General features: G+C 39.8%; 1 protein-coding gene across 1 annotated transcript in view; it reads left to right on the top strand.

Moving 5' to 3' along the window:
• SLIT3 (slit guidance ligand 3) overlaps positions 1-18,677 on the top strand; it is a 789,390-nt gene that overhangs the window by 613,204 nt on the left and 157,509 nt on the right. The window contains exons 19-20 of the mRNA XM_050962519.1: positions 11,609-11,772; positions 14,386-14,518. Of these exons, the coding sequence (XP_050818476.1) occupies positions 11,609-11,772; positions 14,386-14,518 (297 nt within the window). The remainder of the gene's footprint in view (positions 1-11,608; positions 11,773-14,385; positions 14,519-18,677) is intronic.

The raw sequence follows: 18,677 nt of genomic DNA, 5'->3' as shown, positions 1-18,677 counted from the left end.
AAGTACACATTGTTAAATAGAGAGATACAGTCTGATCTGTGCTTCCAGCTGTGAATGGGAAACTGGCGCAACTGTAAATGGAAGTTGTCTACTTAATCCCATCCACTGTGCACTGAAAATACACCCTAACTATCCAAACAAAACAAACTCTTTGTTACTATTGCATTTTTTTGGCTCAAAAGTAACCTCTGTGGTGTTTACTTGTTTTAAATATGGAGTATATGTTTGTTTTTGGGGTGGGGGGAAGGAGTGTAGCAGAGCGGAGGTCTTGCAATGTTTTGTTGCTCCTTCCTTTATTTTTATCAATTTTGTTAATAGCCTTTCCCCAACCAGCCAGTTCATGCTGTGGCATCTCACCCTTTGGTAGAAAGGAGAGAGAGGGAAACAATCCTCCTAACAGTCACCCTGCAGATTGAAGGACAAGGGCACTAACGATAGTGGAATTCATTTTCACTGGTCACCACCTGCATTGCTTTTTCTTCTATATTGGTCAAACCATACATTCCAAAATGTAGTATTCCACATGTGCTTTCCTGTGCTGCCAGCATTCCCAACCTTGTCTGCCTTTTCCCCTACTTCTTGCAGTTGCCTCCATGCATCCCCTATGCGTGGAGTGACGATCTTGAACTAGTCCCCAAGAATCATGCCCTATCTGCTTTTAAGTCTCTCTCAAAAACTCACCTCTGCTATGCTGTCAACAGTGAATCTGTTCAATTTTTAACAGGTCCCTCTGTTTCCCTTTTCCTAATCTCTGTATGCTTGTCTGTATTACAAGGGACCTCAGAACAGGGAACCATCCCTCATTTACTTACCCTTGAATGTCAGGAAAGGAACTAGCTTATCATATGCTCTCAAATAAAAGGTATGTCAACACAGCAGCTGGAAGAGTGTTTCCCAACACAGATAGACAGACAGACTGTCTCGAGCAGAGCTAACGTGCTAAAAATAGCAGGGTAGCCATAGCGGTGCCTTGGGCTAGCCGCCCAAATGCAGTCCTGTCCAACCCGCTGGCTATATACTCAGGTGGCTAGCCCAAGCCACCACCTTGCCACACTGGCCACACTCCTATTTTTAGCCTAGGTCAAGCACAATTTCAAGTGCTGTGTAGTCATAAACAAATAATGCCTGTGTTTCCCTTTGTTTACAGTTCACTGGGTTATTGGTTGCACAAACAAGGCTGGGAGTAATTTGTGATTGTGTCATATTTAATGGCAGGAAAGAATTTTTCACCTTTGTGGGTATTTTTCAGCTGCACATAAAGATTTTCACAGTCTCTGGCAGTGTGTTAAAACTGATGATACTTGACTGAGCTGCTTTGGCACAAAAATGCCTTTTAGTAGTCACTTTGACCGTGAAAGATGAACATTGTGTTCCTATCCATGTTTGAATTAGGAAGTTTACTCAGACAGATTTTCACATAGGTCTTGATCCAATGCTCATTCAAGTCAATGGCAGGACCCCCATTGACTTCACTGAACTCTGAATTTGGTGTCATATCATTCAGATACATGCCGTGTCAACACTTATGGCAGCGAGTAGAGTACAGGCACTACATGTATAGCTACACGCTGCAGTGAAGGCAGGCTGCATCCACGCTTGTCACTGTGGTGTGTAGCTACCCGCAGCAGTAAAAGGTTCTGGTGGCGGAAGGCAGCGAGAAGCTACTGGGCGCAGCAGGGAAAGGCTCTGGCGCGGGGAGGCTGCAGTACACTGCACTAACTAAAAATAGCAATGTAGACATGGGAGGCACTGCTTGGCCATTGGTGTAGGGTATTTACCATAGGGTTCAGGTGTGCAGGGCACTCTGCTCTCCTCATCTAAACCGTACCTTACCATCTACACTGCTATTTATCCCTATGCCAGCAGAGTGTTCAGTGTCTGTACTTTACAGTTACCATAAGTGTAGTCACACCTTTACTTGAAAAATGAGGAACTGTTGTTTTCCCAACCCGTGTTTCAGGCTATGCCTGTGTCCTGATGCTACTAGAGATTAAATGTTACTTTCATCACTTAGAGAGTTCAGGTCATTGACTGTCCTGTTCACCCTAAATTGTGAGGATTAATCAGTGTTTAAGTTTCACTTTTTTGCCATTTATTAATACAAAACTACGAACCACTCAATTTTATATTCATTTTTATAATAACCACTTATAAACTAACATTTCTTTCCATTTTTTTATTTGAGAAACTATATTTTGTGTCATTCACCAGATTAAAAGCAGCATTGTTACTTTTTGCTTACAGTCATTATCCTTAATATTGTCAGAAAGTGTACAGTTCTGAAAATAGCACTCAAAGGAATGATTTCCAGCAGAGGGAGCAGATACATTTATTTTTTGTGTCATTGCAAAAGCATAGCTGTTTTTATGATTTCTTACTACCAGTGGGATAATTTAAATAAATAAATATTTAGGTTCCCACTTTTTAGGTATGTATGCAGTTCTGCAGGCCCAGTCCTAATGCATGTATTTTAATACCTAGGCATGCATGTTATCCACAGTGGGCTTTGCATGAATTAAACATGCTAAGAGGGCACACTTACACAATATTAAAATATCAGCCTAGATTTTAGAGTGTGTTTCCCAGCTGATTATAACAGTATCAAGACAGGCTGCAGTTTGGAATTTTTCCTTTTAAATATTTCAGCTTCCATAGCTCTTCGCACATTTTAATAAAGACACTTCTGGTTGACTGGCTGCTTCCTTATTTCAAAGGCTGTGTCCACCCCTGCTATAAAAATTATTCTTGTATCTTTGACTGAAACTTTTTAATAAGCCACCTTTGCTAAAAGCCTGATTGCCCTGTTTCAATGTGAGTGGCTATATTACTATCATTAGGTATAGAAAATTTGATTACTTAATTTTATAGCATTCCAACTGTCAAACATTGCTGTTTGTGATCTGAAAATGCCCACTGTAATAGCCTCAGTCAAACTCCATCCTAACACTGTTGCAATTTATTGTCCCTTCCAGGCTTTCAAATTGCTTATCATTAGAAATAATTTTGCTTAGTGAAGCTTTTGTTCCATTTGATACTTAGATTCATTGACCTAATGGTACTGCCAAGTGTCATCATCATGTTTCCTTGGAAACAGCTTGAGCTGTTTTGGTACCAAAATATATCTGTCTAGTTTTCTAATATATAATATATCTCGAAAAGGATTAGTGAAAGGATCAGTATATTTGGAAAAATATTAAGTTTAATTAATTGAGTGATATTTATTGCACCATTACATATGAATAATCCATGCTTCCTCAGACAGTAACATGAAGAAAAGATTTGGTCATTGTTCCCACTATTGACTATGCAATAACATTATCAATTTTCCTCCATAAACAAAAATTACACTTGAATATTTAAATTACAGAATTTGTACTGGAACCAGATTATTGGACTTTGCCAGTCTTCTGGGTGTTTGGATCCAGGGTTTTGGAACAGATCCATCTCAGACTTACAATAAATGGGAAAATTTGAAGCCAGGGGTTACATTTAAATTCATGCAATCACGTAAAAGAGATGCTGCCTTGCGATTCAGTTTCCGGCCCTCTGAATATGGTGCCAAGTTAGTTTATAACCGTGTTTATTTTTAAAAATAAAATTAATTACATGAAATCATCAAGAGTTGCTTAGATTACTGTGACATGTGAATGTATGTTCTCCATACCAGAAATTATATGAAGGGTGAAATTCACCCCTGAGCAGAGAGACTGTTCAAGGCAGTTGTGTCACTTAAGCCCTATATGTGGCAGTGAAGTGCCAAGAGGCCATGTACTGTCTGTAAATAGAGGTGAATTTTACCATGAGAAAACTTAATGCTAATGCCAGAGTTGGGCTGTCTTATGCTTTCCCCAGCTATGTAATTCCTAAAATGCCCAAGAGGGGAACTTTCTCCTGTGCACCTTATCCTGCAAAATGATCTGCATGGGTAGACCTCCACACTCATGTGAAGCCTCTTTAACTTCAGTGCGCTCCAAACAGGACCAAAGAGTCCCTGAGCCTGGATCACCTTGCAGAAACTGAAGAATGTCCTCAGCCCCAGCTCCCTTTCAGCACACCTTGCTCAGCCCCACCATATCCTGCCAAATGTGTCGGGAAAACTTAAAACCCTTCCTCAACCCAGTACTTTTCTCTAGACACTAGGTTACCCACAGAAGCTGACAAATCATAGAATGATAGAAATGTAGGGATGGAAGGAACCTCGAAGTCATGAAGTCCAGCCACCTGCTCTGTGACAGGACCAAGTAAACCTAGACCATCCCAATAGGGATTTGTCCAACTTGTTTTTTAAATGCATCCAATGATGAGGATGCCACGACCTCCCTTGGAAGTCTGTTCCAGAGCTTAACCACCCTTATAGTTAGAAAGTTTTTCCTAATATCTAACCTAAATCTTCCTTGCTGCAGATTAAGCCCATTACTTCTTGTCCTATCTTCAGTGGAAAAGGAGAACAATTCATCACTGTCCTCTTTATAACAGCCCTTAACATATTGGAAGACATCAGGTTGCTCCTCAGTTTTCTTTTCTCAAGACTAAACTTGTCCAGTTTTTTCAGCCTTTCTTGATAGCTCAGGTTTTCTAAACCTTTTATCATTTTAGTACCTCTCCTCTGGATTCTTTCCAGTGTGTCCACATCCTTCTTAAATTGTGGTGTCCAGAACTGGATACACGACTCCAGCTGGGGCCTCACCAGTGCCGAGTAAAGCAGGACAGTTACCTCCTGTGTCTTACATACAACACTTCTGTTAATATACCCCAGAATCGTATTTGCTTTCTCTGCAGCTGCATCCCATTGATTACTCATATTCAGTTTGTGGTCCTCTATAACCCCAGATCCTTTTCAGCATTACTACCACCTAGCCAGTTATTCCCTATTTTGCAGTTGTGCATTTGATTTTTTCTTCCTAAGTGAAACACTTTGCACTTGTCTTTAATGGACTTTATCTTCTTGAATTCAGACAAATTCTCCAATTTGCAGGGTCATTTTGAATTTTAAACCTGTCCTCCATGGTGCTTGCTATCCCTCCCAGCTCAGTGCCATCTGCAAATTTTATATGCATATTCTTTATTCCATTATCCAAGTCATTCAGGAAAATATTGAATAGTACCAAACCCAAGATTGACCCCTGCAGAACCCCACTAGATATACCCTCACAATTTGACAGCAAATCAAGATAACTTCTCTTTGAGAATGATCTTTCAACCAGTTGTGCATGCACCTTGTAGTAATTTCATCTAAGCCACATTTCCCTACTTTACTTATGAGAATATAATACGGATGTGCTGGTGTTTAGCTCTAGGGCCCTCCTAATTCATAAATAAAAGGTCAAAACGGAGAAAACATAAAATGTAGGAGCTTACGCAACCTCCCCCCATGCAAAATGTACTATGAACATATAACACTTGATTTTTTTTAAAAAGACACTTCTCCTCCTGAAGGGCATATTTTTGTCATGCTGTTTTTCAACTTTCTACCATATCTATTCCAGGTTTGAAAAAGAAGTCAAGAATCTTTCTATGATAGGAGTAGGCATTTAGTCTCCATGTGGATAAAATTGGCTAACCCATTTTTGCTTCAGCTTTTACCTTTTATATAATATAGTATAATATAATAATATAATAATAACCTGTCCTTTTGGTGGAGACCAAGCATGAAACATTTCATCCTCAAAGGGGCAAAATTCAGCTGAAAACAGGGTGGTAGCACAGATATTATTATGCAGTCTTAACTGTTGCATTCCCTGCCCTTCTGTCATAATTAACTGGATTATATCATAATAATAATTATACTCTCATTGTGCTTACAGTGCATCAGATGTGCCATATAGTCATGCCCAATATGTCTGGTAATACCACCACATGAAAAATATTGTATTAAGGACTCACTCTGAGTCCTTGTCACTGAATTGGTCTTAAAGTTATGCTTTGTAAAATCTGTTTGGCGGCAAGACAGTGTTCCCAAAAAAACAAGAAATCCTACTGTGGAAAACCACCAAGAGAGGAGTATAACATGTTGAGAAATGTGTATAAGATATTGAAGAGTAAATAGTATTATATCAAAACAGTCCACATGAGGCGCATTATCCCTTCTGGTAAGCTCTCTTTATTTTATTGTTCATCCAACTTTGATTGTTAAACAGTTATTCTGAAGTCATGAGCCTCATTTTTTGTTTGATTTAGCTTTATTCCTCTCCATTTCTTTAAAGAGCATCCTTAAGAATGATGGCTGTTTTCTCATGATACAGAACAAACAACCCCTGAGCCCAACACTGTGGCATTTAATTTCAGAAAGGGGAACTATGCAACAATGAGGAGGTTAGTTAAACAGAAATTAAAAGGTACAGTGACTAGAGTGAAATCCCTGCAAGCTGCATGGACACTTTACAAAGACACCATAATAGAGGCCCAATTTCAATGTATATCCCAAATTAAAAAACACAGTAAAAGAACTAAAAAAGAGCCATCGTGGCTTAACAACCATGTAAAAGAAGCAGTGAGAGATAAAAAGCTATCTTTTAAAAAGTGGATGTCAGTTCCTAGTGAGGTAAATAGAAAGGAGCATAATAAACACTGCCAAATTAGTGTAAACATGTAATAAGGAAAGCCTAAAAGGAGTTTGAAGAACAGCTAGCCAAAATCTCAAAAGGTAATAAAATGTTTTTTTTAAGTACATCAGAAGCAGGAAGCCTGCTATACAACCAGTGGGGCCCCTGGACGATCGAGATACAAAGGGAGCACTTAAAGACGATAAAGTCATTGCGGAGAAACTAAATGAATTAATTGCTTCAGTCTTCACGACTGAGGATGTTAAGGAGATTTCCAACCTGAGCCGTCCTTTCTAGGTGACAAATCTAAGGAATTGTCGCAGATTGAAGTGTCACTAAAGGAGGTTTTGGAATTATTTGATAAACTTAACAGTAACAAGTCACTGGGACCAGATGGCTTTCACCCAAGAGTTCTGAAAGAACTCAAATGTGAAACTGCGGAACTATTAACTAGGGTTTATAACCTGTCCTTTAAATCAGCTTCTGTGCCCAGTGGCTGAAAGATAGCTAATGTAACGCCAATATTTAAAAAGGATTCTAGAGGTGATCCCAGCAATTACGGTAAGTCTAACATCAGTACCAGGCAAATGAGTTGAAACAATAGTAAAGAATAAAATTGTCGGACACATAGAAGAACATAAATTGTTGGGCAAAAGTCAACATGGTTTCTGTGAAGGGAAATCATGTCTTACTAATCTATTAGAGTTCTTTGACTGGGTCAACAAACATGTGGACAAGGTCGCTCAAAGGCTCTTACGTAAATTAATTTGTGATGGGATAAGAAGGAAGATCCTTTCATGGATTGAGAACTGGTTAAAAAGAGAGGGAACAAAGGGTAGGAATAAATGGTAAATGTTCAGAATGGAGAGGGGTAACTAGTGTTCCCCAAGGGTCAGTCCTAGGACCAATCCTATTCAACTTATTCTTAAATGATCTGGAAAAAGGGGTAAACAGTGAGGTGGCAAAGTTTGCAGATGATACTAAACTGCTCAAGATAGTTAAGACCAAAGCAAACTGTGAAGATCTTCAAAAAGATCTTACAAAACTAAGTGATTGAGCAACAAAATGCAAATGAAATGTAATGTGGATAAATGCATACAAAGTAATGCACATTGGAAAAAATAACGCCGACTATACATACAGTATGATGTGGGCTAATTTAGCTACAACTAATCAGGAAAGAGATCTTGGACTCATCATGGATAGTTCTCTGAAAATGTCCACGCAGTGTGCAGTGGCAGTCAAAAAAGCAAACAGGATGTTAGGAATCATTAAAAAAAGGATAGAGAATAAGACAGAGAATATATTATTGCCCTTATATAAATCCATGGTACACCCACATCTTGAATAGTGTGTACAGATGTGGTCTCCTCATCTCAAAAAACAGATATACTGGCATTAGAAAAGTTTCAGAGAAGGGCAACTAAAATGATGAGGGGTTTGGAACAGATCCCATATGAGGAGAGATTAAAGAGGCTAGGACTTTTCAGCTTGGAAAAGAGGAGACTAACAGGGGATATGATAGAGGTATATAAAAATATGAGTGATGTGGAGAAAGTGAATAAGGAAAAGCTATTTACTTGTTCCCATAATATGAGAACTAGAGGCCACCCAATGTAATTAATAGGCAGCAGGTTTAATACAAATAAAAGGAAGTTCTTCTTCACACGGTGCACAGTCAGCCTGTGGAACTCCTTGCCTGAGGAGAAGACTAGGACTATAACTGTTTAAAAGAGAGCTAAATAAATTAATGGAGGTTAAGTCCATTAATGGCTATTAGCCAGGATGGGTAAGGAATGGTGTCCCTAGCCTCTGTTTGTCAGAGGGTGGAGATGGATGGCAGGAGAGAGATCATTTGATCATTACCTGTTAGGTTCACTCCCTCTGGGACACCTGGCATTGGTCACTGTCGGCAGACAGGATACTGTGGTGGATGGACCTTTGGTCTGACCCAGTATGGCCATTCTTATGTTCTTATGGATCATAGTGGAGGTCTGAAAAACTGAACTGGATGTGAATCAAAAAACAGCTGATAAATTTCAAAGATATGAATGAGCAGACTCAACGATCCCTTAGGACCCAGTTCATGCCACCCATACTAGCAGAGCCTTACTACACAAGTAGTTCTTTTGGAAACATTAGGACTGCTTGTGTATTAAAATACCGCTCCACATTAATAAAAATGACAGATTCAGAGCCTTATAACTGAGTTATAATATTTTTTCCATGTAGCAAAACTCTACATTAAAGAGATCTTTGCCGTGGATTCAGTAAGTCAAAGGTGTATAAAGTATGAATCCTGAAATGTGAATAAAAGAGTAAGGTTACTTTTTTATGTTTTCTCTATTTTCACCTTTTATTTCTTGATTAGAAAGCCGTAGAGCCAGAAATCAGTACAGCTTCATGAGTCTGACAGTAAAGATGGTCTTGTTTGTGAGAAATCGTGTTTAATAAGTTAGAACCTGGCACTGGGAGAGGTCAGAAAACCTGAGTTCTCTTCCCTGATCATCTGCTGAATCACTGGGACCCAAGGTTATTCCACTGACCTTTCTTTGATGTAGTTTATTCATCTGTAAAGTGGAGACAATAATCACCTTCATAAGAGGGTTTGGATTAAACTCATATTTATGAAGCTCTTGGAGATGCCCAGAATAAAGATGCTGTACATGTGTGAAATATTCTTTAAGTTCAATACAGCCTTTTCTTCAAGAAACTCATTCTATATACATATAATCTGCTCCTAATTGGGGAGTGTTTTGTTCTTTGGATTTATGTGTGAGAACATGACTCAAGTCTCTTACGGGCAATATAGCAAATGGCCTGTGAAGCACTGGCTGCCCTGGCTTTGGAGGTTTAAACATTTGGTTCATGGAAGCATTGTTTGTGCCAAAGTAAGTCCATTTTGAAAATGTACAGGACATCTTGTCTGTGGTCCTATTATGGATGTAAGAAAATGCAAAACAATTTAGTATGAAAATAATTAGAAATACATGGATGCTTTCAGTACTTGTTTTCACCTGAGAAAAGATGTTTGCTTATGACTTTGTGACTCTGAAAGCTGCTCCTTTTCTCTTCATTTTGAGTCCTCTTTATTGACAGTGAAGTGGTTAGTGGAGTCATAGTGGAGACAGAGAAAGTTGGGGGGGGGGGTTGGTAGTTGAACCATATTGTGCTGAGTTCCCTTCTGCCTTTCTTACTCTAACTATAAATTTCAATAGTCTGTGCTAAGCCGACTTGTAATTACACACTCATTGCTTTGGGTTATTGCTACCATTGGGGTGTTTTTTGCTATAAATGTTAGCCAATGTTCTAAGAGTGGCTGTAAACCATATTGTGGGTATGTGGTGGTGGCCCAAAACTTTATGGTCTGGGCAGTGGTATGATTATTCGTTTTCCTCACAGTTCACTCAGATGTTTTTTATAAGATTCCATAGCAGTCTGAAGCACCATTGACTGGATGAAACATTGATATAGCTTTATTTGACTGGGACATCAGATTTTTAAGAGCATGTAGGATATCAAACACCTCCAGCATCTCCATATCACTGTTTCCAGCTAAATTCACACACTTGCTGCGTGGACAAGAGATGCTGCATTCATTGGGCCTTAAAATTCCTGCTGTCTTGCTGGAGATCTCCTGCCCAATAGAGGAATTGCATTGATTTTTATCTCTGGCAGAGAATGTATTCACTCACAAATTATCGTGGTTCATGGGGGGCCCTGAGGATTCCCTAGCTTTCATTTTGGGCCCCTCATTTGACATTTTGGGGGATAGTGGTAAGCCCCATGTTCATTCTCCTTCCTTGGGGATATCTTTCAAAAACTTGAAGCCACTGCTGCTTTTCATACATCACCCTCTTCTCTTAGTTTGCTGTTGAGCTTAAAACAACACAAACACAAATTATAGACACTTCAATGTATTAGCTGTAGTCTCCGGTAGCATTTATCTTCTTTCAAGACTCTCTCGGTTCTTTTCCCAATTATCCTAGAACTAGGCTGATGAATGTGTTAAATATAACACCACCTTACATGTAGCAGCTTTCATCCAAAAGATCCAGAAATCTTTAAGAAATATTTTAAGAACTGAGAACTAAGGTTCTGTCTACAGTGACTTCAGCAATGGTATTAGAGATACAGATGTGTTTAAAAAGACAGCTGTTACCCACAGTTCCTCAGGAATCTTACCTGACAGCATGATTGTTGATATTTGGAATGCATAGGGATTTCTTTTTCTAAAAACTGTTAGCCCAAACTGTGATATACACTTACCCCTCTTAGGCAGTCCATCCAATGCTCTCTTATCATGAATTGAATCCTGTGGCACCTTATAGACTAACAGACGTTTTGGAGCATGAGCTTTCGTGGGTGAATACCCACTTCGTCAGATGCATGCATCTGAGGAAGTGGGTATTCACCCACGAAAGCGCATGCTCCAAAATGTCTGTTAGTCTATAAGGTGCCACAGGATTCTTTGCTGCTTTTACGGATCCAGACTAACACGGCTACCCCTCTGATACTTATCATGAATTGTTACAATGGTAGCATAGCCGCATGCTGTGCTACAACAGTTGGACTGCATTCGAAAGATATTTCAGAAGCAGTTACAAGATATGGTGTGTATCTCACAATAGCTGTGAGGCAGGTAAGTATGGTACTATCACAGCCTTTTCTAGATGGATAAACTCACTCACATCAAGGGCTTATCTATTCACAAAGGCTGTGGTAAAGTGGTACATGCCCTTTTTCTCCAGTGTGGCCACAGTTATGTCAGTATAAATGTGCTTATACCAATATAGTTTATTTCCTTAAGGGAAAGGGAATAAGTTATATCAATGTAATACCGATATAACTGCACCCTCACTAGAACTGTATCAGTTATAAAACACACACCTCTTACAGACAGTTATACTGGTACAAAATGTCTGTGTAGAACAAGCCTAAGTGAGAATAAGGGGCAGAACCTTGAGTGCAATCCTTGAGCTCTGAATATATGGACTTTTGCTAGTCACTTAATGTCTATAGTAGCTGACCATGTTCAATGTGTTTTTGTTTTGATTTTCTTTCAGTAATTTGCTGTCTAATCCCTTTAATTGTAATTGCCACCTGGCATGGCTGGGGAAGTGGCTGAGAAAAAGGAGAATTGTTAGCGGAAATCCACGTTGCCAGAAACCCTCTTTCTTAAAGGAGATTCCGATTCAAGATGTAGCTATACAGGACTTCACCTGTGATGGTAAGGAAACTGGATGGGACTTGGTATTTCACTACCAGATTGGTATCTCTGCTGGTTTTTCTACCTAATCAGCACCACGATATCATGATGAAAAGAGCTGAATTAAATTTACAGCAGAACCTCAGAATTATGGGAATGGAGGTTGTTCATAACTCTGAGTTCGTAACTCTGAACAAAACATTTTGGTGGTTCTTTCAAAAGTTTACAACTGAACATTGACATTTAATACAGCTTTGAAACTTTACTATGCAGAAGAAAAATGCTGCTTTCCCATTATTATTTTAGTAGTTTATATTTAACATGGCACTGTATTTGCTTTTTTAAAATGTTTCTGCTGCTGCCTGATTACATACTTTTGATTCCAAATGAGGTGTGGGGTTGACTGGTCAGTTAATAACTGGTATTCATAACCCTGAGGTTCTACTGTAGTCATGAGGGAGAGAACTGTCTCTAATCAAATGTCATTGTTCTGTATCATCTGGGAATTGTATTTTTATTGGCAATAGTACCTTAGTGATTCCCATGTTCTGGGCCCCCTCCCTCCAAGCGTAGATAGAATAGAAGTATCAGTTCTTCCCTGTACAATCAGCTGAGACTGGTTTATCTGGACACCTTTTTTTCACCCTTGAATCCAAATGCATTCAGCCGCTTGCCAGGGAGTTTAACGAACAAAGCAATCTTCCTTGAGAATAATTCCAGTGCAGTTACTGACTTTTCCTCCCATTCCTTTAACCTTTGAGGACAGTGGGAATGGGGTTTGCTTGGAGAACCTACTAGATCTTGGGGCGATGACGTTTCAGCAGAAATATAATGGGAATATAGGAATATTAGAGATTTAGAAATCAGTCAGAAAGGTTCAGTGAAGTGTAATGAATGGCTGTGGCCATTTAGGGGCAAACTCTGACCCTTCCTTCTCTGCTGCGAAGGACCCCAGGTGTTGCTGCTGCTGTTATTGTTTCTATCATTGTAACTGCTAGGAGTCTTGGACATGAAACAGGTCCCCGTCATGCTAGGTGCTGTATGAACACAGAACAAAACTATGGTCTGTGGTCCAAGGGACTTTGCAGAAATGCTTCAGTTCTGCTCTGTGTGGGGACAGAATCTGAGGTGGTTTGTGCTCCCTCTGTACATCAGCCTCTACCTCCCCATGAAGCAAGATCTGGGGGCAGTAGTGCAGAATGAAAGTGGAGTAACCTAATGCACATTCACCTCCTTTGGGTTCAGTGGAACTACTCAAGTGCATAAAGTTGCTCTTGGGCTTAAGCATTTGCAGGATCAGCAAGTAATGAGTGAGTCTAGTAAACAATAGGGGGAAGTGAGCAGGGCAGACCAGGAGTTACAGTAAAAGATCATGTGGCTATTTAGTTATCTTGATGGCATAGGTTGTTTTGTAATGATGGGATTATTTTCTCATTCCCCTTTCTTCTTTTTCCCTCCGTCATTTTTAATGCAAACCATCACTTTTCAGACATGCACACTCATGAGTGAAAGTTGCTAGCATTACTTTTCAGACCTCTAGCAGGGCTTCCAGTCTTGTTTAAACCTGAAGGCACAAGCATACACCTGGCAGACCCGTGAAGGAAGGAAAATCATCTCTGCCTCAATTAGTCTTTGTATCCATCTTAAAGAAATGAAAATATCTAATGGAAACATGGTCATATGGTTTAACTTTACTATTTCAATGTTCAATACATTCAGTCTGTTTACATTCATAAACATGTATATGCTTCCTATCATGATCATCTAGAATATTTTTCACTAAATGTTTCCTTTCATATGCATCTTGATATTACAGTTTGTATTTTCCTAATGTTTTGTGAAGCATGTTGTTTTTGGGGAAAATCCATGCTTTAATGTTCTTAACTTCAAAGACTTGGTTTCTTCCATGCATACCCTGTTCTTCTTCAATTATGAGATTTAATCTGTTGTTTATGGATGTTTGAATCCACTTTAGGAGTATTAAATATTTTTATGCATGCACAGATGCATTGCCAGCAATTCTGAGAGTATAGCTCAGTTTGTTTTTTGCCCAGTTATTCTTGTCAACAATGAGGCTTTTCAATTAAAGTGATAAACGAAGTGCCATGCCAACATTAAAAATCAGCACTTAACATTGAAAGATTTACATCATGAGGACATAAAGCTTAGATAGTTTTTTTTTTTTAAAAAGAGTCCTTGTAATCTTATGTCAAGATAAGATTAAGGCTGATAGTCTGGTAAAGTGTTCTGTTTCAGCAAACACCGGGTGTGTGTGTTGGGGTAACAGGGAGAGGCTATTTAATGGATGAAGATTTGTAGAATTTCAAAATGCTGGCTAACTTTTTGATAAAACTTTGTTTCCTTTTCCTTTTAAAACAGTTGCCAGCATTTTTCAGAACAGTTTTGCACCCTGATACCAGTGATTCAGTATGTGATGATGGGGAGACACTAAATATTAGGGGCCAATTGACAATGCAACTGTTGTAGACTTATGGGTGTCCCTGTTTTGTATTAGATGTGCGCAGTTACCTCTGAAGCAAGCCCTCCTGGCCTGCATGGTTGATTTCCTTCCCAAATATCAGGATCCTCTCATGTGTTCTCTCTCTCTCTCTCGCTCTCGCTGTCTCTCTGCAGGTAATGATGAAAGCAGCTGTCTGCTCTCTCCTCGTTGTCCCGATCAATGTACTTGCTTGGACTCAGTAGTGCGTTGCAGTAACAAAGGGCTGCGCATCTTGCCCAAAGGCATTCCCAAGGATGTGACTGAGCTGTAAGTTACATTTTATGTTACTCCTTTCACAGGAAAAGGCACTAGGTACTGTGCCAGTTGAGGTCCATGGAAGTTTGCCCTTGACTTCAGTGAATTAATCGTTGTATTTTGATATTTTCCTTATATTTTTTTATTATTGTGGCCTTTTTCTTGTGCCCGAGTAGGCTGTAACTGCCTATGTTACTCTGCATAGAGGAGATGTCATTTTAAATTGTACGCAAGCCATGTATTTGTTTCTATTCATTCTATATGTGGGGAACAAATGAATAAATCAATACTGTATAATATATAGTGCATTTTTAGCAGCTTGAGTTCACAATAGACAGTTTGAAAGAGCTATGGGAAATATATTCCCTACATACGCACCTGTGGGCTAATAATCCCACTGCATGGCATTTTTCAAAAGAAACAGCAGAGAAAACAAACAGTGGATTCTTTTCTTTTCTCTTCTCATGAAATGTCTAAAATAACAGAGGTAATTAGATTAAATTGTAAAGTGAATGTGCATGAGTTGAGGGAGCCATTCTAGCTTCCTTCATTTGCTATGAATGTACTTTTTTTTTTTGGTTCTAATACTAGAGGAACTGGATGGCTTGAAGGGTTGGTAGTAGGAATATAGAGCTTTTCACCTCTAGGTCACACACTGAAATCTAGCCCAGCTGAGTAGCTACTGGAAGTTGTTAGCAGCTAATGACTGTTTATATATGAAAGAAATTGATTACCGTATGATGAGAGTATATGAAGTTAGTCAGTCCATTTCCTACTGAACCATATCTGATTTATGCTAATTAGCACTATTATTGGTAGACACAAGAGAGACCTGGAATATAACAGGCATTACAGTTTCACTCCTTGGGTTAGCCCTTCCTGTTCAGTGGAGGGAGTTTTTCACTGCAGCTGCACATGCTGTATTTGTGTAGATTTTTTTTCTCAAACACTATGTGGCACCTTCCATAGATGTCTTTTGGGGAGGATTAAGCAACAGCAAACTATGGCCACTTTACTTCTGAAAGAGAATGTCCACACATGGGTTTAATACACTTCTAATTATGAACATTATTCAAGTAAAGCTGTGAAGTTAATCTTAACTTTTGTGAATGTTCCAGTGTAGAGAAATCCATAGTGAGTGTGTGTGGTGTCATGTCTGGTGTAAAATATAGCTCCTGGGTGTTTTGCATAGATGCACACACTACTGGGAGAACCAATTACTACCTAAAATGCTCGAGATTGGTTTTTAGTTATTAAAGGAAATTCTTGCTGAATGAAGTATAATTCTGCTCTGAAAAGTGACTCTAACTGGAGAAGTGAAAGTGATTTCTGGTCAAATTTGCTCAGTTCATGGTGTAATAATATGGTTTCATCTGAAAGTCAAGTCCATTCTTATCCTTCTAATGTGTCATCACCAGTAGTAAAGCTTCTGCAGACTAGATTATGCCCTCATCATGCTGGAGCTCCAGAACTTCCCTCGGGCATGATTTGTAGTCAATGGGGAATTACAGGTATTACTTCAGTTCCATATAACTGTGCAACACTGATGTTTTTATGGACAGGATTGTTATAATGAGTGTAATAATATTTTATATGCTATACACCAGTGACATGAATTAACTTCATTCCTTTGTGACAGCAATATCACAGATTTCTGCAGTTTGCTATATCCTTTAGTCGTTCTTTCCAAATGAAAGTAGCAGTCTGTGATATTACAAGTACAGCTGCATGGAACTGAACAGTCTAATCTACTTGAATTGCAACCTTCTAGTTTGGCTTTGCATTTTAAATCCAAAAACTTAGTAATGGAACTAGCTCCAAACCATACCTCTTTTTGTGTGCTTTCAATATTGCTTCTTTTGGAAGTAAAACCCTGAATCAGTCTCAGCTGATTTTGCCACTTGCTGATTCTTTCAGCCAACCTGAGCTGAGCTTCCAGTTTGTCACTAAAAACAAAGCCAGGCAAATTTCTCTTGACATCAATTCCTGAAGCAAAAGGTGTGTGATCTTTTGATTCAAAGCATGACAGAGCTGAAATGAAAAGACTATAATCAAGCTCACAAGTTTCCTCTTTGCTTCCAGGCCCAGGTCCAGATGTTGGTTATGTTCTAAAAAGCCTTGTATCATCTAGGACCTAGTTATCTGTCAGAATTCCAAAAGTTTTAGATTTAAAAGCTTTTTAAAACTGTATTTCAGGGATAAAAGCTACCTGAAGATTTTAATTTTCTATTAGCAATCATAGATTCTTCTGTGCCTCCCACCATGTCCCTGCTATATATTGAGGACAGTTAAAGTTTAACAGATTTTTTAAACTACTAAGTTTTGACTTCCATAGCTCAAACATTTCTAAACTGTCTGTGTTTCTCTAATAGTATCAACTACTGCTTTAAACCACCACGTATTCATTACCTGCTCTGGCAGAAACAGGAGCACCCCAGCAGGTTTAATAGGACTATGACACAAATGTCTTCCAGTCTCTGTTTCTATAGCAAGATGGTAGATTTGGAAGAAAGAACTGGAACCCAGGAGACTCTCCAGCAGATTTCAGTAACTTGCAGGAAAACTAGATTTTAGAGTTAACCCTTGAAGGTGATATTTTTACCTCTCACCAAAGCATTGCTGTGTGACATAAGGATGTATCAGAGCCATTTGCCGGTCTATATTCAACACATCACAGGATACATTCTGAGTCCTTGAAGATGCTATTAATGATCTGGATGATGGGATTAATTGCACCCTCAGCAAGTTCTCAGATGACACTAAGCTGGGAGGAGAGGTAGACACGCTGGAGGGTAAGGATAGGGTCTAGAGTGACCTAGACAAATTGGAGGATTGGGCCAAAAGAAATCTGATGAGGTACAAGGACAAGCGCAAAGTCCTGCACTTAGAAAGGAAGAATCCCATGCACCGCTACAGGCTGGGGACCAACTGGCTAAGCAGTAGTTCTGCAGAAAAGGATCTGGGATGAGAAGCTGGATATGAGTCAGCAGTGTGCCCTTGTTACCTGTTGGGCTGTATTAGTAGGAGCATTGCCAGCTGATCAAGGGAGGTGATTGTTCCCTTCTGTTTGGTACTGCTGAGGCCACACCTGGAGTACTGTGTCCAGCTTTGGTCCCCTCACTACAGAAGGGATGTGGACAAATTGGAGAGAGTCCAGCGAAGGAACCGAAAATTATTAGGGGCCTGGGGCACATGACTTATTAGGAGAGGCTGAGGGAACTGGGGTTATTTAGCCTGCAGAAGAGAAGAGCGAGGGGGGATTTGATAGCAGCCTTCAACTACCTGAAGGGAGGTTCCAAAGAGGATGGAGCTAGGCTGTTCTCGGTGGTGGCAGATGACAGAACAAGGAGCAATGGTCTCAACTTGCAGTGGGGGGAGAGGTCTAGTTTGGATATTAGGAAAAACTATTTCACTAGGAGGGTGGTGAAGCACTGGAATGGGTTACCTAGGGAGGTGGTGGAATCTCCATCCTTAGAGGTTTTTAAGGCCCGGCTTGACAAAGCCCTGTCTGGGATGATTTAGTTGGTGCTGGTCCTGCTTTGAGCAGGGGTTCGGACTAGATGACCTCTTGAGGTCTCTTCCAACCCTAATATTCTATTATTCTATGCTCTGTACTACTAGCGAGTAATGATTCTTTGGCATGTGGTGCCAATTATTTAAGTGACCACTTCCTGTGACAGGTTCAACATCCAATCTTCAAACTGCATGGCTTTTGAGTAGCTAGTCTATATATAAAAAAGATCTACAATGGTCTGTATGAGACGGGAATCCTTGACCTCCCCAGCCAGAGTGGCAGTGGCCTGTCCATGGCTATCACTGCAGCCACTCATACTCCAGCACTCCCCAAAAGACTGATTACTTGCCTATCATTTCAGCAGGTGCTGACCTCCCACAAGGGAGAAATGACCAGTTCCTCCCCCAGCCTGCCTCCATTCTCAGACATACTGCACGCTGGTTTGCTGTGAGCCCTGAAGAGCAATGGCGCCCCTCATGCTGTGTGGCTGTATCCTGCCCCTCACAACATGCATTAGAATAGTAGTTATGTCACTGTGGACAGAGCCCTTGGTGATGGCTGGGGCAAGGATTTAGCATTTATTTTCCTGATGATTCATGGGTCTTTCTCTGGGACGGGTCTGATGTGGTGTTCCAAGTAATGAAGGGGAATATTTTA

The sequence above is a fragment of the Gopherus flavomarginatus genome, chromosome 7, assembly GCF_025201925.1.
Source record: "Gopherus flavomarginatus isolate rGopFla2 chromosome 7, rGopFla2.mat.asm, whole genome shotgun sequence".
In the NCBI taxonomy this organism is placed as follows: Eukaryota; Metazoa; Chordata; order Testudines; family Testudinidae; genus Gopherus; species Gopherus flavomarginatus.
Note: the sequence above shows the minus strand (reverse complement) of the source record. Positions and strands in the feature narration are given on the sequence as shown.